Source organism: Monodelphis domestica, chromosome 5 (genome assembly GCF_027887165.1).
Source record: "Monodelphis domestica isolate mMonDom1 chromosome 5, mMonDom1.pri, whole genome shotgun sequence".
NCBI classification, from domain to species: Eukaryota; Metazoa; Chordata; class Mammalia; order Didelphimorphia; family Didelphidae; genus Monodelphis; species Monodelphis domestica.
Genome location: NC_077231.1, coordinates 319,283,252 through 319,303,065, shown reverse-complemented (window position 1 = coordinate 319,303,065; position 19,814 = coordinate 319,283,252). Strand labels below are relative to the sequence as shown.

Below are 19,814 nucleotides of genomic sequence, written 5' to 3'. Positions count from 1 at the left end.
TATGTGGGATACTTTACTAAGGGCTTTACAAAATCTCACTTGATCTTCACAACAGTCCTTGGTGACAGTGGTATTATTATCCCCATTTTGCAGTTGAGAAAACTGAGGCAAGGAGAGATGAAGTGACTTACACAGAATCACACAGTTAGGGAGAGTCTGAGGCCAGATTTGAACTCAGGTCTTCATGACTGTAGGCCTTCCATCCATTCTGTATTTACTTTATATGTGTAGTCTGATAGGCAGACAGGTACCAGACTGGACAGACAGGTAGATATATAGATAGAGGCAGGTGCTGTGCATTTCTTCTGTGCCAGTCACTATATGAAGTTTAGACATACCAAAAGAACCAACATAGACAACCTCTTCCCGCACGGAACAAACATTCTAATGGGGGAAGATGACACCTAAAGGGATTCTAGGAAGTAAGGGAGTAGGGAGAGGGTTCCCAGGTGCAGGGAGGCGGTCTGGTATGGAAACAGGTGGGATGTGGCCAGAAATGGGTTCTCAGTAAGATGAGACAAAAGCCGCCCTAAAAGCAGAGACAGGCGACCAAGGGGTCAGAGGAGTCCAGGGTTCCAGTGTGGCCTGGAAAGAAACAGAGATGATGGCTGAAGCAAAAGCAGGATGGTAAGGAGATGTCTGGGAGGTGTTATCTCCCCAATAAAGTGTAAGCTTTTTGGTGGAAACTGATCCAGTCATTCTGGAAAGCCAATTTGGGCCTGGGTTCAAAAAACTGTGCTTACCCTTTAACCCAGCAAAATCTCTGGGTCTTCCCCAAAGAGTTCAAAGAAAAAGGAAAGGGATGGATGTGTGCAAAAAATATTTCCAGTAATATTTCGATGGTGGCAAAGAATTCGAAACCACAGGAACTGGGGAATGGCTGCACTAGCTGCGGTCTCTGGTTGGGATAAATACTATTGTGCTCTAAGAACTGATTGAGGGGACGGTTTCTGAAAAACCTGGAATGGCTTGTATGCAACGATGCAGAGAAGTGAGCAGAGCCAGGAGGACAATTTAGACAATGACAATATTGTGAAGGGAGCAATTTGGAAAGACTTAGCAAGTCTTCTCGACCCAATGAAGCCGAATGCCATTTCAGAGGCCTCAAGGCTCGCATGGCTCATCTCCAGAGAGAGAGAGAGCTTGGAGGGCCTCAGAGTGCCCAGGGCAGTGACTGGGGGCATGGCAAAGGCAGAAGGAGGGCGCTTTCCTTGATTATACATTTTTGTAACGAGCTTTGTTTTACTTGCTTTTTCCCTGGGCAAGAAGGGGGAGAGAAATTAGAAATAGTGGATTTTTTTTAAAGCAAACTCCTTAAAGGAAGGTACTTTGTTTTCAGTCCTCATTCTTTAGCATACTGTAGGTGATTAATAAATGCTTGCTAACTGACTGAAGCCTTAATATGAACCAGAAGACAATGAAGCAAACAGCTCCACAAAGCTGATGACTTCAATAATATACATTATTACTTAAATGACACCCAGTGAAGCCAACCACTCTACAAATGTGATGATCAATCTTGGTGCCAGGGAAGAGGAGGTGGGGATCTAGAGGTGGACCAGATCAGTGAAGGTATCAGTTGCTTCTGTCTGGTTTTTCTTTCTTTTTTTTTATCAGTGGCACGTATGGCTCACTGGCTGGTGGTATAGCTGGAAAGCACAATGATATAAAAACAAGAGTAACAATAAAATATTTAAAGAAAAAAATAAAAAAGTAATTTCTAAAAATAGAAACTACAGAAAATCAATGATTGAAAATAAGGGAATTTCCATCCTGCGACCCAAAGAGTCTATCAGAGAAACACAACAGCATAGCACTCGACTAAAGGGACTCTCTGGGGCCAGTATGACAAATCCCCTCATTTTATAGGGACCTGAGACCCAAAGAGGCTAGGAAGACCCACTCTTCAGGTTTGATTTTTCTCATAGGTTTAAAATTTGTTTTGTTTTATTTTATTTAAAGTATGAAATCGAGTCAGAGAAAGTGTCTAGGGCTATCTCTATGATTCTGTTTTTTAAATAAAATCAGCATCACAGTATTCTACATTTGTGCATAATTAATCCATGTCTAAATGTCAGAGAAACCAGAATTCCATGGTTTCAAATTAACCCTCTAGTTTGTTTAGAAAGAACAATATTTCCTTTGGGGCCACCATCTTGGGAAGGTAAACAGAAGTCCAAAAGGTAAAAGTACTGTTAATGCAGTGAAAATAAACAATGTAGGAGAGGCCTCATTTCAAGCAGATTTCCAACCCCCAAAGCCCAGCCACCTCTCCTGAAATTTTCACTGTGTACATGCTTTTGTGATATGCATATTCCTAATTATATTTCAGTCTCTGGTCAAGTAATTATACTAGTCAAGTTTGAGCTTTATTAACTACAGTATAAACCTAATTAATACCATCCTCAGAAGCTCGGTGGTCCCATGATTGATATTCTTCCTTCACCTCTGGAGAACTGATCAGTGATCCTGGCTAAAATCCCAAATGAAATTAATTTAATGAGCTTCAGCTAGTCCTGGTGGCCTTCCATACAATCACCACAAACCACAAATGGAGCCCATTCAATGCAGTTGGCACCAGTGAGGAGGAGAGGCCCAGGAGAGCTCTGCCAGACAGTCTCACTGCATGATGGGAGCCCAAATGAACAGAAAAGCACCAAAATGAATGGGGGCTTCTTAAATGACACCCTCATCTTTCAGGAGTGATAGGCACTTCTTTTCCTTTAGGGTGCTCATGGGTCATGGCTCTCTGAATTATTCTGTTTGCCTTGACAAAAAAAAAAATGATAGGACATCACCTCTGGCCTGGACTCCAGATGTGTATGCCCAGGGGCTACCTAATGAGAGCTCATCCATGGTGGGGGGGTCAGAAAAAATACAGCTAAGGCATAGGGGGGAGCAGCTACAGGAGAGTCCGCTTGATCCAGAGGACAGAGAAATTATTGAGCAGAAGTTACAAAGGCAGAAATTTAGGCTGGACACAAGGAAAAATTTAATTAGAGTTATCAGAGGTAGGAAAAAAATGATAGTGGGTTCTTCCTGCCTCTAAGACTCCAAGAAAGGGCTTGATGGTCCCTTAGGGGTAGGTTATAGAAAGGGTTTCCTTCAGGTATGAACTGAACTAGATAGAAAAAGATCTCTGCAGTCCATATAGTGACTTAAAAATCCACCAATTCATATTATCCATAATATATTTCATCTTTATTTGTATTGTTAAACATTTCCCAATTACATTTTAGTCTGATTCAGACCCACTCCAGTGGCCACTCAGTACCCATAAGTTTGACACCATTGACCTAGATCAGTGATGGTGAACATTTTAGAGACCTCAGAGACTAAGTGGCCAAATTGCAACCACACCGCATGTGAGCCCCCCACCTTACCCCAAACAGGGGAGGGAGGAAGCACTCCCATAGGGCTGCTGGGCAGAGGTGTGGGTGATGTGAGAAATGTCCTCAGATGCAGTGGAGAGGTGAGTGGAGCAGCCCAGCATACTCTGGCACATGTACCATAGGTTCACCAACATGGACCTGGATGGTACTTGAAATCATTTCTGAAATTTTTCAAACTGTTACTTATATGTAAAGTTATTAAAAATCTTCCCAGCTTCCTCCATTCTATCTCATTATATTTTATATCCATTATATCATCATTAAGAAGAGAGATGGGAGGAAATGGGCCACATCTCCTTCCCATTACGTCAATCCCACAGTACAACAAATACTCATTCTGTTATAGGACACACATTCATTATCTGTCTAGGATGTGAAAACAGGAGTTGAGCCTCTCCTAAGTGTCTAGCTGACATAAAGGTAGGATGGTCATTGCCTTTCAAATGGGTTAGTCCTGGGAAATATCTTAAACTCCTTCACAAGTAAATAAAAACTAGAAAACTAACAAGGTCCCACCCATAACCTGGAAAGTGTGTTTATGTCTCTAACTGCTCAGTCAGCTCCTAAATCGACACTGTACAGATAACCACGTCCAGCTACTCCCCACGAGGCTACCATGAAAATGAGACTTTAGGATGCTCCTTGAACAGAATCTCCAAATACCAGCTCGATAGAAACACTCCTGATTTCCTCCTTTAGTTTCAACTACATACAGCCTTTCATTAACCCGAAGGAAAACAACCCGACTATTGTATATTATATGGCACGACAGCACCCCACTCTGCCCTGAAGGGTACTGGATTTCCACAGCATTGATGTCACACACACACACACACACACACACACACACACACACACACACACACCCTTTCTCAGGAATGGTAAGATCACCAAGTAGTAAAAATCTCAGCCAGAACACAGGAGAGAAAGGCCTGGGCTGAAAACTAGGAACCTAGGCAGCTGTGGGAAGAATCAAGAACTCTGATCCACACAATGGCCAAGGATGACCCCGGGGTGAAATGTGTCGGCCTCCATCTGATGGGGAGGTGATGATACACCCATTTTCTTTGGATGTGGCCAATGTGAGCATTTAGTTGACTTGACCATCCTTATGTGTTACAGGCTGGTGGTGTGTTTTTTTTTCTTTTTTCCCCTTAACTAGTAAAGAGGGGAGCATGAGGGAAAATATATATATATATTTGTAAGTTACAAAACTTATAAAAAAAAGAAAGAAAACCAATAGGGCAAAAAAAGGAAGGTAACTTCCATGCATCCCTGGACCATTTACATTCCTCTGGGCTGCCTCCTGGACTTGGAATTGTCTACTTACTATCTGCCAACTTGTGATCCTGCCTTTCTTCCCATCCTCTTTTTACCTCATGCTTTCTATGGTCTCCTTAAAAAAAAAAAAAGGTAAGTGGGGTGAGGCAGCTACTCCACAAACGCTGCTATCAAGTAATCCAGAAATCTAGAACTCATCAACACATCACCTCTGAGGTCCCCTCTAGTCCCTCATCGAGGAGCTGAAGACTCGAGGAATGGTACCATCAGCCAGTTTGATTCATTATAATCAACAAACATTTATGAAACACTTACTGTATACCTGGCACTGTGTAGGAAGCTAAAGTTAAAAAAGAGGCATTAAATGGCTTCTTTTTAGCCCAAAGAGGTTAACTGGGGGCCACTATGACTTCAGAATCAGACCAAGCCAGTTGCTTATTGTCTCCACGAAGAGGGGCTGAACATGTATGAAGCTGTGAACAGTTGCATTTAATCCCATTGATTAGGTTCATTGTTGGGCAACATTTCTGCCCTAGGCTTCTGGCTTGAGAGGCACAGTAGCTCCAAACATGGCTGCCAACAGCACTCATTTTTCTGATTAAGTGGCATTCTGAGTATTGTCGAATTAACATCAGCCAATGCTAAAAACGTATGTCTCACTAGTTCATCTAGAGAGGTAATGTGAGCCTCCATGAGAGCTGGTGGGGGGCATTTTTGCTTCCAAAATGATGCTGATTTAAGCATAAAAGGACACAAACACTATTAGCCCCGAACTATAATCTGAGAAAAGTCTGAATCGAGTCCCAGATTTAGAGCTGGAAAGGACCTTAGACGTTACCAAGCCACCACCTTGATTTTATAGATGAGAGAACTAAGATACAAGAGCAGAGAGTCTTATCTAAGATCAGACATATAGGAAGCAGTGGAGCCAGGACCAACCCCAGATCCTCAATGATGCCTCCTTCATTCATCTCACAAAGCAAAATAATTTTCCATTAATTGGTATTTTCCCCAATTGGCTCAGAGTTGGAAGGGAGGAGGCCAACTAGTCCGAACCATCCATGAACATGAATCCTCTATAAGATTCCCCCAAAAGTGGCTGTTCAGACTCCACTTGAAGGCCATAAAGGGATAGGGGATGCCCTTCCTCTCAGAGATTCTACTTCTTCCCCAAAAATCCCTATATTTGGTCCAGTGGGTTATACTCACAAACAAAGGCCCATGTAGGGATAAGGACCCATCAAGAAAAGATATCATTAGCCATGCTGCCCCATTCAAATATAGAATGAAAAATTTTGAGAAATAGTAAGCTCAGAAAAAATTACCCTTTTTCCCACTGATAGTATTTTAACTAATCACTTAAATAAGTATTTCTAAATATCTACTATAAGGGCAGCTAGGTGGTTCAGGGGATTGAGAATCAGATGTGGAGATGCGAGGTCCTGGGTTCAAATCTGGATTCAGACACATCCTAGCTACATGACCCTGGGCAAGTCACTTAACCCCAACTGCCTTATTGCTATCTCTTGAAAGTGATACTTAGTATCAACTCTAAAACAGAAGGTAATGTCTTTAAAATATATATGTATACATACACATTACACACATTATGTATTATGTGTCAGGTACCACCCTAGACAAATGTGAGACAAGACAAAATAAATAGTCCCTGGCCTCAAGGAATTGATTTTCTATCAAAGAAGCAAAATGCATCTAAAAAGTAAATAGAAAATAAATACAAAGTAATTTGAAGGCAATTTCAGCAGGTGTAGAGGGCATGAGTGGAGAAGGGAAACAAAATCATGGTCTGGACAAAAAAGAAGGTTACCCACTCCATGAACAAGGACTTACTTCTATTTCTTTTTTCAGCAGTTGAAGAAAACCTATGCATCCAGCATCTTCTTTTGTGTCCATGATGATGCAAATCTGTTGAGAAATCCTGTCTGGGATTGAGAAAAAAAAGATACAAATATTACAAATGTGAAAACTACAATCTTTTGAAATCCACTTTCAACTCCTAGAAACAATTTGTTCAGAGAAATGGGGAAGGCGTCTTATTTCATGCAACAGCAGAGAAAATGGGGTTCTGTGTTATCATTTTCTTCCCATCAAGTCAATCAGTACAAATAACATATATCCACAGAGAAGGGGAGCTTGAGGAGAACTCAGTAAGTGGAGAGATCTAGAGATGCCACTTTACTTGACTAGGAAAAAGCAAGAAATATAATTTCTGATCCAGTTCTTTTTCACCCTGATTAAGTCATCAACCCTCTCAAGGCATCAGTTTCCTCATTTGTAAAAAAGAAGTGGAGGAAGGTTAGTATAATATGGGAATCCAGGGCTCTTGGATTGGACAGTATTGTAGAAGTGACCTCATTCAGCCCCTAATTCATCTCAACCATCCCTGGCAAATGCCCAACTAGCAGCTGCTAACCATTTCCACTGATTAAGAACTCATTCTCTAACAAATAGGTCAATAATTCAGTTTTTGGAAAGCATCAATGAGTTGCTCACATTGGAGCAAATTCTGCCCCTAAACATTGAATCCTAAAGGACTGGACTTGGGATTTTGGAAGACATGAGTTCAAATTTCACCTCAGAAACAAACTAGTTGTATGACCCTGGAGAAGTCACTAACTGCCTCAACCTCAGTTTCTTTACCTATAAAATGGGGATAATGACACCTCTCTGCCAAGGTTGCTATGAGGATCAAATGATATGAGCATTTCCATGATGCTTTGGAAAACTTAAAGCAATATCTAAATAGTAGGCATACTTATGATCCTCTGAACTGCACCAACTTATAAGAACATGCACAGACTCTTAGCCTGGACTGTATAGATGCCCAGAAGGTCAACAGAGGCATATATGGGGGTCTATGAACTTAGATGGAGCAAAATGGCACCTTTATTTTCCCAAAACTCTAACCAAAATTTAGTGCCTCCTTCAATTATGTTTAAAAAAGAAAGAAAAAAGCACATGATTCTGAGAGGGGGTCCACAGGCTTGGCCAGACTGCCGCCAACAGGGTCTAGGCTAAGAACCCTCGACGTAGAGGAAGCCTAATCCATCAGCCCCGAGACAATCCGTCCATTCTTCAAAAGCAGAAATGAGCGTTCTGAAGTCTTCTCTTCTCTTCTCCACCCCAAATAGCCCAACAGACAGTCCTGTTCTGCTTGCCCCGGAGGGCAGAATCAGGAACAAGGGGTGGGAGCTAGAAAGAGGCCATTTTAGGCTGGATCTAAGGGAGAAAACTTCCTTACAATGGGAGCTGCCTTGGGAGGGGCTGGGCAGGCAAGCCCAGGGTCAGCTGTGGGCGACTCTTTCCAGGGATGCTTTGGACTCGATGACCTCTGAGGGCCCCTCTGACTCTGGGATTTAATGAGTCTCTAGCTGTGCCTTTCATGACATGGTTTCTGACTCACCGCCCCCTCCCCGGGACAGGCTTGGTAAAGGCTTCTTCGGGATGCTCTAGAGTTTGCCAGTTTTAGAAACAGCACCAAGACCAGAAGAAAACCCATCAGACATGGTCTGATCGGAGGGCAGAGAGCGGTGCAGCAGTGACTCCCCCCGTTCTGGGCACGACACTCTTGTTCTTCTCACTGTCGCCTCCATTTTTTGGAGACAAAGCAAAGAGTCGATTCATCAAGTTTATAGTCGGCCGCTTTTCAGGCCATTCTCTTCTTTCTTGAAAAGCAGCATTTAAACCCAGCACCACCTAGTCAACAGCTGAAACGTGGATGTAGGAACTTTTCAACCAAAGCCCCACATCTTGACCTCAGGCAGAGATGGAAAAAATATGTGCTAGTGCCATGGAAAGGAAGAGAACTCGAGGCCATTAAGTCAAACCTCCTCCTTTTACAGATGAAGAAACTGAGGCCCAAGAAGTCATACTAAGAGTCAGAGGCAAGAGAATCTAGGTGGCTCCGTGGCTAGAGAGCCAGGCTCAGAGATGGGAGGTCCTGGGTTCAGATCTGGTCTCAGATACTTCTTCACTTGTGACCTTGGGCAGGTCATTTAACCCCAATTATTTAGCGATTCCCAGTCTGTCTTCTGAAAGATAGAAGGTAAGGGTTTTTTAAAAAAATAGTCAAAGGCAGGACTTGATCCCAGGTCAACATAAACACGTGTGTGTCTATGTACATATATAACCATTATTTACATTAATATATGATCATCATCATTTGGTCAAAATGAAATCCAATACCTAGAAAACAAAGCAAAACAAAACCGACAGGCTTCCAGCCTCAGAGCTGAGAGGGACCTCCGAGGTCAAAAGCTAGTCCAAATCCCTCTTTTTACAGATGAGGAAATTGAGGCCTCGGGATGGGAAGTGACTCATCCGATCTCACCTGGGGAGGAAGCTGCGAAAGCTGAGGTTTGGACCCAGTAGTAGCTCAGAATCCAGCACTGTGTGCCGTTCTCTGTTCCACACTGCTTGCTTTAATCAATTTTAGAGAAACCTGAGAGGCCTTTTATTCATTAATGGACATGGACACCACATGGCTATGGTATGCTTATGGATATGTGTAGCTCTTAGGAAGATGGTGCTTTTCCCCTTTTCTCTGGGAGATGTGGAGGGATGCAACAAGGAAGAAGACCCCAAAGGTGAGGCGCCAACTGCCCATTATGAGAAATGAGGAGGAGAGATTTTTGTTCAATCATCAACATCTTTTAAAATGCATGTGAGGGAACAGAAGGACATTCAGAAGACAACCCAGACCAGCAGGACAGCCTCGATTTCTGGGATACTTTGAAAAAGTCAAGCCGTGGGTAACAAATGTTTGGTTTCCCATATGATCCTCTTTTCCTGTTCATGTTTTATATGGAAATGGTCTCTTTCTGCCTCTCTCCATTTCTCTCTCCCTCTCCCTGTCTCTCTGTCTCTCTGCCTCTCCTCTGTCTCTCCTCTCTCTCTCTCTCTCTCTCTCTCTCTCTCTCTCTCTCTCTCTCTCTCTCTCTCTTTCTCTCTCTCTCTCTGTCTCTCTCTCTCTCTCTCTCTCTCTCTCTGTCTCTGTCTCTCTCTCTCTCTCTCTCTCTCTCTCTCTGTCTCTCTCTCTCTCTCTCTCTCTCTCTCTCTCTCTCTGTCTCTGTCTCTGTCTCTCTCTCTCTCTCTGTCTCTCTCTCTCTCTCTCTCTCTCTCTCTCTCTCTCTCTCTCTCTGTCTCTGTCTCTGTCTCTCTCTCTCTCTCTCTCTCTCTCTCTCTCTCTCTCTCTGTCTCTGTCTCTGTCTCTCTCTGTCTCTCTCTCTCTCTCTCTCTCTCTCTCTCTCTCTCTCTCTCTCTGCCTGTCCTAAATTCTGAATTAATCCAAAAGAATGAGCAAAAAACCTCCCCAAAAGATCCACCCAAGTGATTTTGCTGCAAAAGCTCACCCTAAAGGCCTCGAGGGTCCTGAGGGCACACACTGTAGAAGAATGCAGGTCTCTGAAGGAGGGCCCAGAGGACCTCAGGAAAGCTGACTCCAAAGAGGACTATCGGGCCACAGAGCTGCCCAGGAACATTCTGAACTGAAGCTTGGGGCTCTGGAAGCAAGAGCAGGTAACTAACTAGGAATGAATTTTCTAAAAGAATGTGAAAATCGGCTAAGAAGAACGCCAGGAATGCTGTGACCCCAAACAAGCTGTGGCTTGAGAAAAATGCTCGCGATCCCAAGAATGTCCTTTGATCTCTGTTGGAGGCAAGAGAAAGGTCACAAGAGGCATGGCCTGCAGCAGCCCAGGGCTTCATCACTTTGGTTTTCTCTGACCAAGAAAGGCTTGCTGGAGGCCAGAGATAACAGAGAAGTCAAACCTGAGGCAGGTGGAAAGATGCTCAAGGATCCAAGCATCCCAGGACAGGAAAAGAGCTCACCAATGACTGCTAAGCTTGTCCAAGATCTTGGAAGAATCATGGAGGAGAGGACAGTGGGGCCTCACCCCTGTTGTTTTATTATTCGTTTAAATTCCCAGATATCTTACCCTTCCCACCCCTGCCTGCACCACAGGAGGCATCATCCAACCAAAAATCATTTGTGAATGATGTCTTGCATGCGTCTGTTCCTCTGGACGTGGCCTTGCACCAAGGAGTCTTCAAATATTAGTTCTGTGGTCATAGAGGATGTTCTCTTGGTTCGGCTCATTTCACTCTTTGTCATTTCATGGAGCTCATTCCAAGTCGGTTGTGTCGTTTTCTGCTGTCCTGTTCGTCCGTTCCTTCTGCTCGGTAGTACTCCATCACAATCATATGCCACAACTTGATCAGCTGTTCCCCAACCAATGGGCTTGCCCTTTGCCCCCACCAAGGGAGCTGCTATAAGCATTTTGGAACATCTGGGCTCTTTTCCTCCTCCTTCCCTGATCTCCTGGGAACCCAGCACTGGTATTGGTGGGCCTAAGGGTTACACGGACTTTTAGACCTCTCTGGACATAATTCCAAATTGCTCTCCAAAATGCTTGGATCAGCTCACAGCTCCACCAACAGTGTGTTAGTGTCTATTGTTGCTCTGGTGCTTTTCAGTCCTTTCAGTCAGGTCTGACTCTTCATGACTCTATTTGGTGTTTTCTTTGCAAAAAGACTGGAATGGTTTGCCATTTCCTTCTCCAGCTGATTTTACAGATGAGGAAAGTGAAGCAAAAAGAGCAAAGTGACTTGCCCAAGGTCATGTAGGCAGTAGGAGGTAGTATTGGCCTGAAGCCAGATTTGAAGTCAAGAAAATGGGCCTTCCTGACTCCAGGTCCAGCACTCTCCACCGCACCACCTAGCTGCCCCCAGTTAAGGTCTAGAAACAACTAAATGTCCACTTAAAAAAAAGAATCACCAAAAGGATTCTTCCGATTGTAATCCAAGGAGTGGGAGTCTGGCTTCAGTTTGGGGGAAATTTCAATAATATGCTATGGAAGAGATTTTGTGAAAACTCAGAAAAGAAAGCAATAAGCCCTTCAAGCCAGCATGGGTTCAGTAAGACACGGTCATGCCCCGCATAACTAAGCAAGCAAATGAGGGCAGTTGTGCACACAGATGGATTTCTGTTTGTCCAGGTCTCTCCCTATGTCCATGCAGATGAGATCAGAGAGGGAGGTTTGCCTGATGGCTCCTTCTGTCTCCTTTTCTACATCACCCTCCAAATCAAGCCTTTAGCCACTGGTATCTCTCAGGGTTCTCTCCTGGGACCTCTTCTCTTCTCTCCATTGAATACCCAACTTGGTGATCTTATCAGCTCACGGGGATTGAATTATCTCCATGCCAATAGGGGGCAGCTAGTTGACTCAGTGGATAGAACGCCTGAAGTCAGGAAGATTCATTTTTCTGAGTTCAACTCTAGCCTCAGATACTCTCGTAGCTAGTATCCTGGGGAAGTCACTTAACCCTGTTTGCCTCAGTTTCCTCATCTGTCAAATGAGCTGCAGAAGGAAATGGCCAACCATTCCAGCAGTTTTGCCAAGAAAACCCCAAATGGAGTCGGGATGAGTCAGACACAACTGACCAACAAGCAGCGCACATCTTTAAACATTGTGTTTGCCAAAAGTCTTCAAAGGGGACCAGTGACACCACAGGGTGATTCCTTGACTTGCACCTGAATCGAATTTTTGGGAGGTAGAGTTGCACCAAGTTGTCGGTTTCATTCTCTCCTCCAGAGTCATCAAAGTCAGCAGGACTGGCGATGGCCCAGGGTGCACTGGATGACCTGAGCATCTCTCATGCCTGACCAAGCATTAAGTGCTCCACAGTACCTGCTCCAGCCACCTGACATGGCAGGAAGATGGCAAAAGAGCATCAGGCTACTCTGATTCCAGATTGACAGAAGGAGTAAGTGAATGGATGTAGCATGAATATTAACACCATAACAAACACGCTGACAATCTTCAAGCACAAAGAATCCCCCAAAGCAGGGGAAGTCTAAAGGAACAGATGTGAAATGAGCAGAAATCAGAAAATAAACAAAAATGGAATTAAAAACAGACCGCAGAAACTGAGGGCAGTGAGGCGGTAGCCACCCCATCTCCTGTGAGACAAAGTCAAAACAAGGAGAGGACGATGGGAAAAGCCACTGGACCTGGCCAAAGGTGTTCAGAAGAGACAGAAGGCAAAGCCATACAATGTTCAAAAGCACCCGGGGAATCCATTTTCAAGAATTCTGGAAGTGGAAATGACTCCCTAAGGAGAGAAAGGCTCACCAGCCTTACAAGGGCCCCAAAAGACAAGCAAGACAACCTCAGCAGCTACTCAGCCCCGATACCAGCTTTCTCATCTCTATAAAACTGCTCAGATAATGGTCTATTCATACATCAAACATCCAAATGGATGGAAAACCCAAGAAGGGAGCAGGCAGGCTCCAAAGACAATTTGCAACAGGAGATGACATCTTCAGGACTGTCATACAACTGAGTGGGTGTAGAGCATACAAGATCCTACTGTGTCTATTGTTTGTCGATTATAAAAAAGTATTTGACTCAGTAGAGCCTCGAGGCCTCTCCTCAAACTAGGTGTCTCCCATAAATCTGTAAAAATCATGAAAAATTCCAAGACAGACGAGACCACAGGAATAACTTTGTTCAACAGCCCACGCAGTATCAGTGTCATGGGAGGCGTCAGACAGGGGGACATATGCTAACCAAATGTGTGCAGCAGCATCTGGAAATATCCATTGTGCAACATCCATTGTGCAAAGCACTTGAAAAAGTCTGGAGGAAAAGTTTCTCCAGATACCAATGGCTCTGTATTATCTGCCAACAGGAGCCAAACACCCTAGAATTCATAGGACTACCCGACAAGATCCCTGGTCATTCCAATGACCATCTTCACAGGAAAAACCAAGTGGATGAAAAGCTCCCATTTCCCTAATTCTGTTGGATGGCCATCCAATTGGATTGATCCCTCAGGACTTGGATTTTTTGCTGGCCGCACTAACAGACAACGAGCTGAGCTGAGAACGATGGGGGGGGGGGCGGGGGGAGAGAGGGGGGGAGAACTTGATCACCTCTGGGAAGGAGCCCAGCTCTCCTATGATCCCAAGCAGAGAATCTGCTTCGCCAACCAAGCAAATGCTCATTATCCCTAACCTTTATTTTCTATCTCGGAACTCATTTTTTGTCTGAAAGAAAGCAGACCCTTGATGCCTTATTTTACTGTAGAACCCTATAAAACAATTCCTGACAACCTCTTGTCCACACGAGACATGCTTTGTGTGCCACTCACACAAGCTGCCTACTCTGAGCACGGGGTCAGATGCCAAGGAGAGCTGACTGTCCCCAGGCCCAGAGACCATCTGGAATGGGAGGTTCTGCATTGGACCTCAGCAGTATAATGTCACCTCCTGGATGGAGGAGTCTCTTGAAAGGACTCTGAGCCAGTTTGGTCAAGAAGACATAGCCTGTTTATTGCCAATCCACAGCCATGAAGCAGGTACCTCCCTTCCATGTCCGTTAATTCTTGCTTCCAACAACTTAGATCCATCCATGACTTCATCCAGAAGGGCGCATTAAGCCCCTGCCAGCTACTAGCCAATAGGAATACTCAAGTAGAAATGTAACCATTCTGGCCCTCCACGAGAAATGGCACAGATACATACCTAGTTATGTAAAATCCAAATGCAACATAAATACAAGGCAAGGGGCACACGGGGTACCAGATGGGGTCCTAGCAGCTAAAGAGAGGAGGAAAGGCTTCCTTTGGAGGTTTGCTTGAGCTAAGCTTAGAAGGAAATAAAGGAATCTAAGAGGGAGAGAAGAAAAGGCAGAGCATTCCAAGCACAGGCACAGCCTGGACAAAGGCATGGAGACAGGAAGTGGCCCATTGTTTGTGAAGACCTCAGACCAGCTTGCAACTACAGAGTGCTTCATGAAGCAGAATAATGTATCATCAATATGGCAAGAGGCTTGGAGCTGGGCTATGAAGGGTCTGAAATGACAGAGGAGTCTGGATCTGGTCCTTGAGGCAAAAGAATGCTAAGGAAGTTTGTTGCACAAGAGTATAACCCAATCAAAAGAGTGCTTTAAGAATATCATTCAAGGGACAGTTAGGTGGCTCAGTGGGCAGAGAGGCCAGGCCTGGAGAAGAAAGGTCCTGGGTTCAAATCTGACCTCAGATACTTTCTAGCTATGTGACCCTAGGTAAATCATTTATTTTTTTATTTGGAAATTTTTATTTAATTAATTAACTTAGAATATTTTTCCATGGTTATATGATTCATGTTCTTTCCCTCCTCTCCTTCCTTCCCCCTCCTGTAGTCAATGCGCAATTCCACTGGGTTTTACATGTGTCATTGATCAAGACCCATTTCCATATTATTGATATTTGCACTCGGGTGATCACTTAGCATCTACATCCCCAGTCATATCCACATCGATCCATGTGGTCAAGCAGTTGTTTTTCTTCTGTGTTTCTATTCCAAGGCAGGTCACTGAACCCCCATTGTCTAGCCCTTACTGCTCTTCTGTCTTAGACCTGACACCAAATATGGATCCTAAGACAGAAGACCAGGGTGTCAGAAACATACACCCCTCTGGCAAACAGCAGAGTGGCGACTAGACTGCCTGGTTCTTTCCTCCCACTCCCCATCAACTAGCTAGGGCCCAATCAGGTGAGTAATGACCATATTTTTTTACCTCGACATTACATCCTTGCAAGGGCTAGAACAAATGAGCATCTTTTACATAATTATGACTTTGCGTGGTGCAGACTTGAAGGGTGTCACTTTTCTCACGAATGGGGACATGACTATCCACTACTCCATAGACCTCCCTTCTGGCCACCCTTCCACCTGCTTAACTTAAGGAAGTCTGCCAGCATCGGTGGTCTGGGGAAAGACCACATGCCCCTGCGCCTCTAAAGCCCAACAAAGGCGAGTTAACAATCTCCCTCCCCTTCTTAAACTGGCAGACCCATGAGCTCTGTAGGTCCCTGAGGTTCCATCCTGGGTCTCTCGTCTCTTCCCTTGGTGGGACCCCATGGGAAGGGAACGTCCAAGGCACAGCCTCACATTGCCACGGTGATGTTTTCTTCCCACACATCTAAAAAACTACCAGAAGAATCCAGTGTCTGTTCAAGAAGGGCTCAAGGCTAAATCAACAGCAATTTTACAAATTGGGAAACAACCCCAAGACTGTCTTGGCACCACTTCAGGAGGAAACCTCCATGAGACCTTTCTTTCTCTTTACCCAAGCTAGCCTCTCTCCCTTGGAGTACATGTAATGTCAACATAGAGCAGAGGGCACAGGAGGGAAGGTCTAGAGCAAGGCAAGGAAGCTTCTCAAAGGAGGTACCAAGGAGAGAGTTTCCTCATCTGGGAGTTCCCCGCAGCTGGGAATCTCCCTGCTTTTGCCTATGCTTATACACCAACTTCTGGATTCCCCTGGTAGAATGGAAGCTCCCCGAGGCCAGGACTGTTCTGGTTTGTTCACAGGTGAGATGAGCAGTGCTGATTCCAAGAGCCATCCAAGGGCAACTGAACTTGGAGAAAACAAGTCAAAGTGAATTTGACTCTGAAGTCTGGGATCTCCAGTGGCCAGCATTCCCTCTCATCAGAGAACCACAGAGAGCAGCACAAACTGACACTGCGTTTTGAGTGCATGAAGTACTTTCCTCCCGACAATCCAGTGGGTTAGATAGGATAAATGTCATTGTTTCCATTTTATAGATGAAGAAACAAAGGCTGAGAGAGGCCAAGTAGTTCGACAGAGGTCACCCAGCTAGGAAGTGGATTTGAACCCCATCTCCTGGTGAGAAGTCCATTGTGCTTCCTGGACCGTGATCTGGACTTGTGGGAAAATGAGGAGCCGTGTACCCCAGACTCGTTTTAGCCAGCCAAACACTCCCCAGGACTGTTCTCCAGAGTGAGGAAGTGCTTGCTATTTTTGAGCTGGGTAAAACCCTGAGTAGGACTGACTGCATCTGGAATGTCCCCCCAAGGTGCAAGCAGGCTGGCACTTTCTCTGCCCCTGGTTGTCTTAAAGAGCTGCCTGGAGCCCAGACAGTTTGAATAACTTGCCTCAGGTCACCCAGCCAGGATATGTCAGAGATGGGCCTGGATGTTAGGAAGAAACCGTTACCAAATATTTAGTCCAACACACTCAGATTTACCGCCATCACACGCTCATCAATACTCAGTTCAGAAGATACTGTGATTTTATACCTTCTACTGACACGCCATCCATAGGGTAGGGTAAGAGGAGCAATAAGGAGGGCCATCATCCTCACCCTCCCACTGCCTCACACATACAGAAACATGCTCACAAACTGCCCAAGGGGAGCATGGGAGCCAGGTGAATTGATGAAGCATCTCTAAGAACAAGAGTTTTCACACAAAGGAATCATTCAGCCAAGAATGAGATGGACTAATCAGTCAACAAGCATGTATTAAGTGCCTACTGTTTGCCAGGTAAAGTTCTAGGCATCATGGGTGCAGAGGCCCAAATGGAAGCTCCCTTGCCTCAAGGATCTGTTGGGGGGGGGGGGGCATGACAAACTGTGCAGAGATACATGGATACTCAGTATACACAAAGCCCTTTGGGGAGGAGATCAAAGCCCCCACTATTGGGGCAGGAAAGGATCCAGAAGGACTCTAAGGTTTATTTGAATGTCTAGAAGGAAAAGATGCCTCAAGCCAAAGGGGAGAAACTTAGGGAGTGTTTTCCAAGCGTGAGTAGAGAGAAGGAGCATGGCGGTAGTGAAAGCCCCCAAAGCCCCAACACCAGGATCTAGCTGGACGCATGCCATCCCTCAAGTACCTTTCCATGCCGATGGGGTCAAAAGGAACCCACAGTTACAGAAAAAGTTGTGGTTCATTATTGAAGGAATGAGAAAAGGCTATTGGAATTTAACTTGAAACTTAACAAAAAAAGGATCAAGGGCATAAAATAATAATAATAACAACAACAACAATAATAATATGTTGCCTTAGCTATCATTACAAGGATCAAAGAGCTCAAAGAATGTTAGATATTGTTGTAAATTCTAATTAATCCTTACCAAGGGGTGAGCAGTGGGCAGCCATCATTATCTTCCTTTATGTATGGGGCAATTAAGTGACTCGCTTGTGATCACAGGGAGACTCGGCAGTGGGTCAGAACCTGGAAGCCCAGGGGCCTCTTTCTGAACTCGGACTTGGCTCGAATCTCACCACCCTTTTGTCAGGAGGAACACAGAGATCATCAGACCTGGAATACACAACCTCACTTTGTCCCATTCGTTCGATTTCATTTTTTTCTTGGTATCTTCACAACCCCAGTGACCTAATATAAAGCATGCTCGGGGGTTAGACCCTGGCCTGGCTTGTCTGGTTGTGCCATTAGGGAACCTGACATAACTGCAAAGGCCTAAGGGTAGACAGGCATCATTAACATGGAGAAACTCTGGAGGAATGGGTTCCCTTGGGAAGGAATGCTCTTCCTAGGCGAGAAAATGGCTTCGTTTCTAAAACATGCCCCTTCCTCAATCTCCTCCCATTTCCAGAACTGTATGATCTCCTCCCAATTTATCTTTCTGCCTCAGACCACCCCTAATGCATGCTCTGTCTTTGTAGACCAGCTGTAAGGTGATGGGCTTCTTGTTCCCCCGTTCTCCATTGACTGAAGAATATGCCTGTGAAGCCTTCACCCATGACTGTGGTCCAGAATCCAGGGGGAATTCTTAGATAGTGCTTAATGAATGCCCCATTGATTGCCTGATAGACCTGATCTTATTTAAGCACCAGAAACCCCCTGTGGGACAGGCTAGGCAGGCACCTTCCATTATGCAGATGAGGGAATTTATTCCAGAACGTCATTAAGCCATTGGCCCAACACCACAAAGCCTATATGCAGAAGTGCCAAGACTTGAACTTCTCTGCTCTTGGTTTCCAGTAAAACTGCAGGAAAAAAACCACTAACTCTAGTATCAAAGCATCTAGGTTCAAATCCTGCCTTTGATGCTTGTTGCAAGTGGGGCCTTGAACAAGTCTCTTAACTTCTCAGGGTCCAGATCACTTATTTGTCCAATGAGGGGATGAGCCAGATGGCCTCAGAGGTCTCCCTCAACTGGAGACCCAAGAGCCTGAGGTACATGACTGCCACTCCATCTCACCCAGGATTAAGTTCTGGTTCTCCCTACTGAGAATCACCCCCTCTTTCCCACCATCACTCCTGTTCTTAGCATACTCCTTTGACTGCCTCCAAAGAATGCTGTCCTAGGGGATGGGGAATCTTTGCTTTCACAGAACATTGAAAAAACTCCAATTGAGAGACCCCAACCATCCATTAAAGCAATTTGCAACTAAGCATGAAAGGAAGCTTTGTCAATGGGGAGCCTGTCTTCATGTAGCCTGGGGAGCAAAGGTAGTCTTAGAGACCATCCCATGGTGCCACCAGCATCTCCACACCTTCTGCTGGCGAGTGTGTACAGTGAGGGTGGGAAGTATATGGGAACCCCACTGATTCCCAGTCTATGGTTTCTCTGCTCTTGAAATAGATGGATGGAGAAGGTGTAACAATTCCAATCATGCTCTCCACACCCAAGAATATGGCGCACCACTGCTTGAGACAGGAGCAGATTGCATCTGTCTCCCTCCTTTGAAACTGTCTCAAGTTTCAGTCAAGTGTCAAGATGAAGGCATGTCTTCAGTCCCTTACTCTTACAGGCTGGGCCATCTTCAAAGAGGACCCCTCTTCAGCTCCAATGGGTGAACTAGCAGCCATGTGCTCCAATCCACTGGATGAATTCCATTCTTGTTCTCAGGAGAGACCATGAGAGATGCAAAGAATCTCCAGCTTTGGGAAGTTGGCCAAAAAGTTGACCTTCCTTCCATGCTCTGAGAGACTCTTCTCCCCGTGTCTGGAATGTTGGCTCCATCTTTCAGAGTACATACATGGCTTTACTTCCTTCAAGGATAAGAAAGCAAAAGGCAAGGCAAGGTTGCTCTAAACACTGAACTTCACAGGGACATAATGCTGATAACATGCCCAATCTACAAACTTCTTCTCTAGCTTGGCAAAGTTCAAGGGCACTTGAATGCAGAGCAAGCAAAGCCCACATTCGTGCCTCTGACAGCTGGACTCCACAGAGGTCTCATGAGTGAGCAGGATCATGCCCACAGGAAACATGAAAGACTCACTGACCATGGAAGAGACACAAGGAACCTAAACACTTCCAATGAGTTCTATAAGCCAGTGGGCAGACGACCCAGAAATC

At 45.0% G+C, this 19,814-nt stretch overlaps 1 protein-coding gene across 7 annotated transcripts in view; it reads right to left on the bottom strand.

Moving 5' to 3' along the window:
* CRPPA (CDP-L-ribitol pyrophosphorylase A) overlaps window positions 1–19,814 on the bottom strand; it is a 249,321-nt gene that overhangs the window by 148,058 nt on the left and 81,449 nt on the right. For all 7 annotated transcript variants that reach the window (XR_473753.3, XR_473754.3, XR_008912541.1 and 4 more), the window contains exon 6: window positions 6,525–6,616. Coding sequence is in view for 4 of the 7 variants with exons in the window: in XM_007505429.3 (XP_007505491.1) it covers window positions 6,525–6,616 (92 nt within the window). In the remaining 3 variants the exon portion in view is untranslated. The remainder of the gene's footprint in view (window positions 1–6,524; window positions 6,617–19,814) is intronic.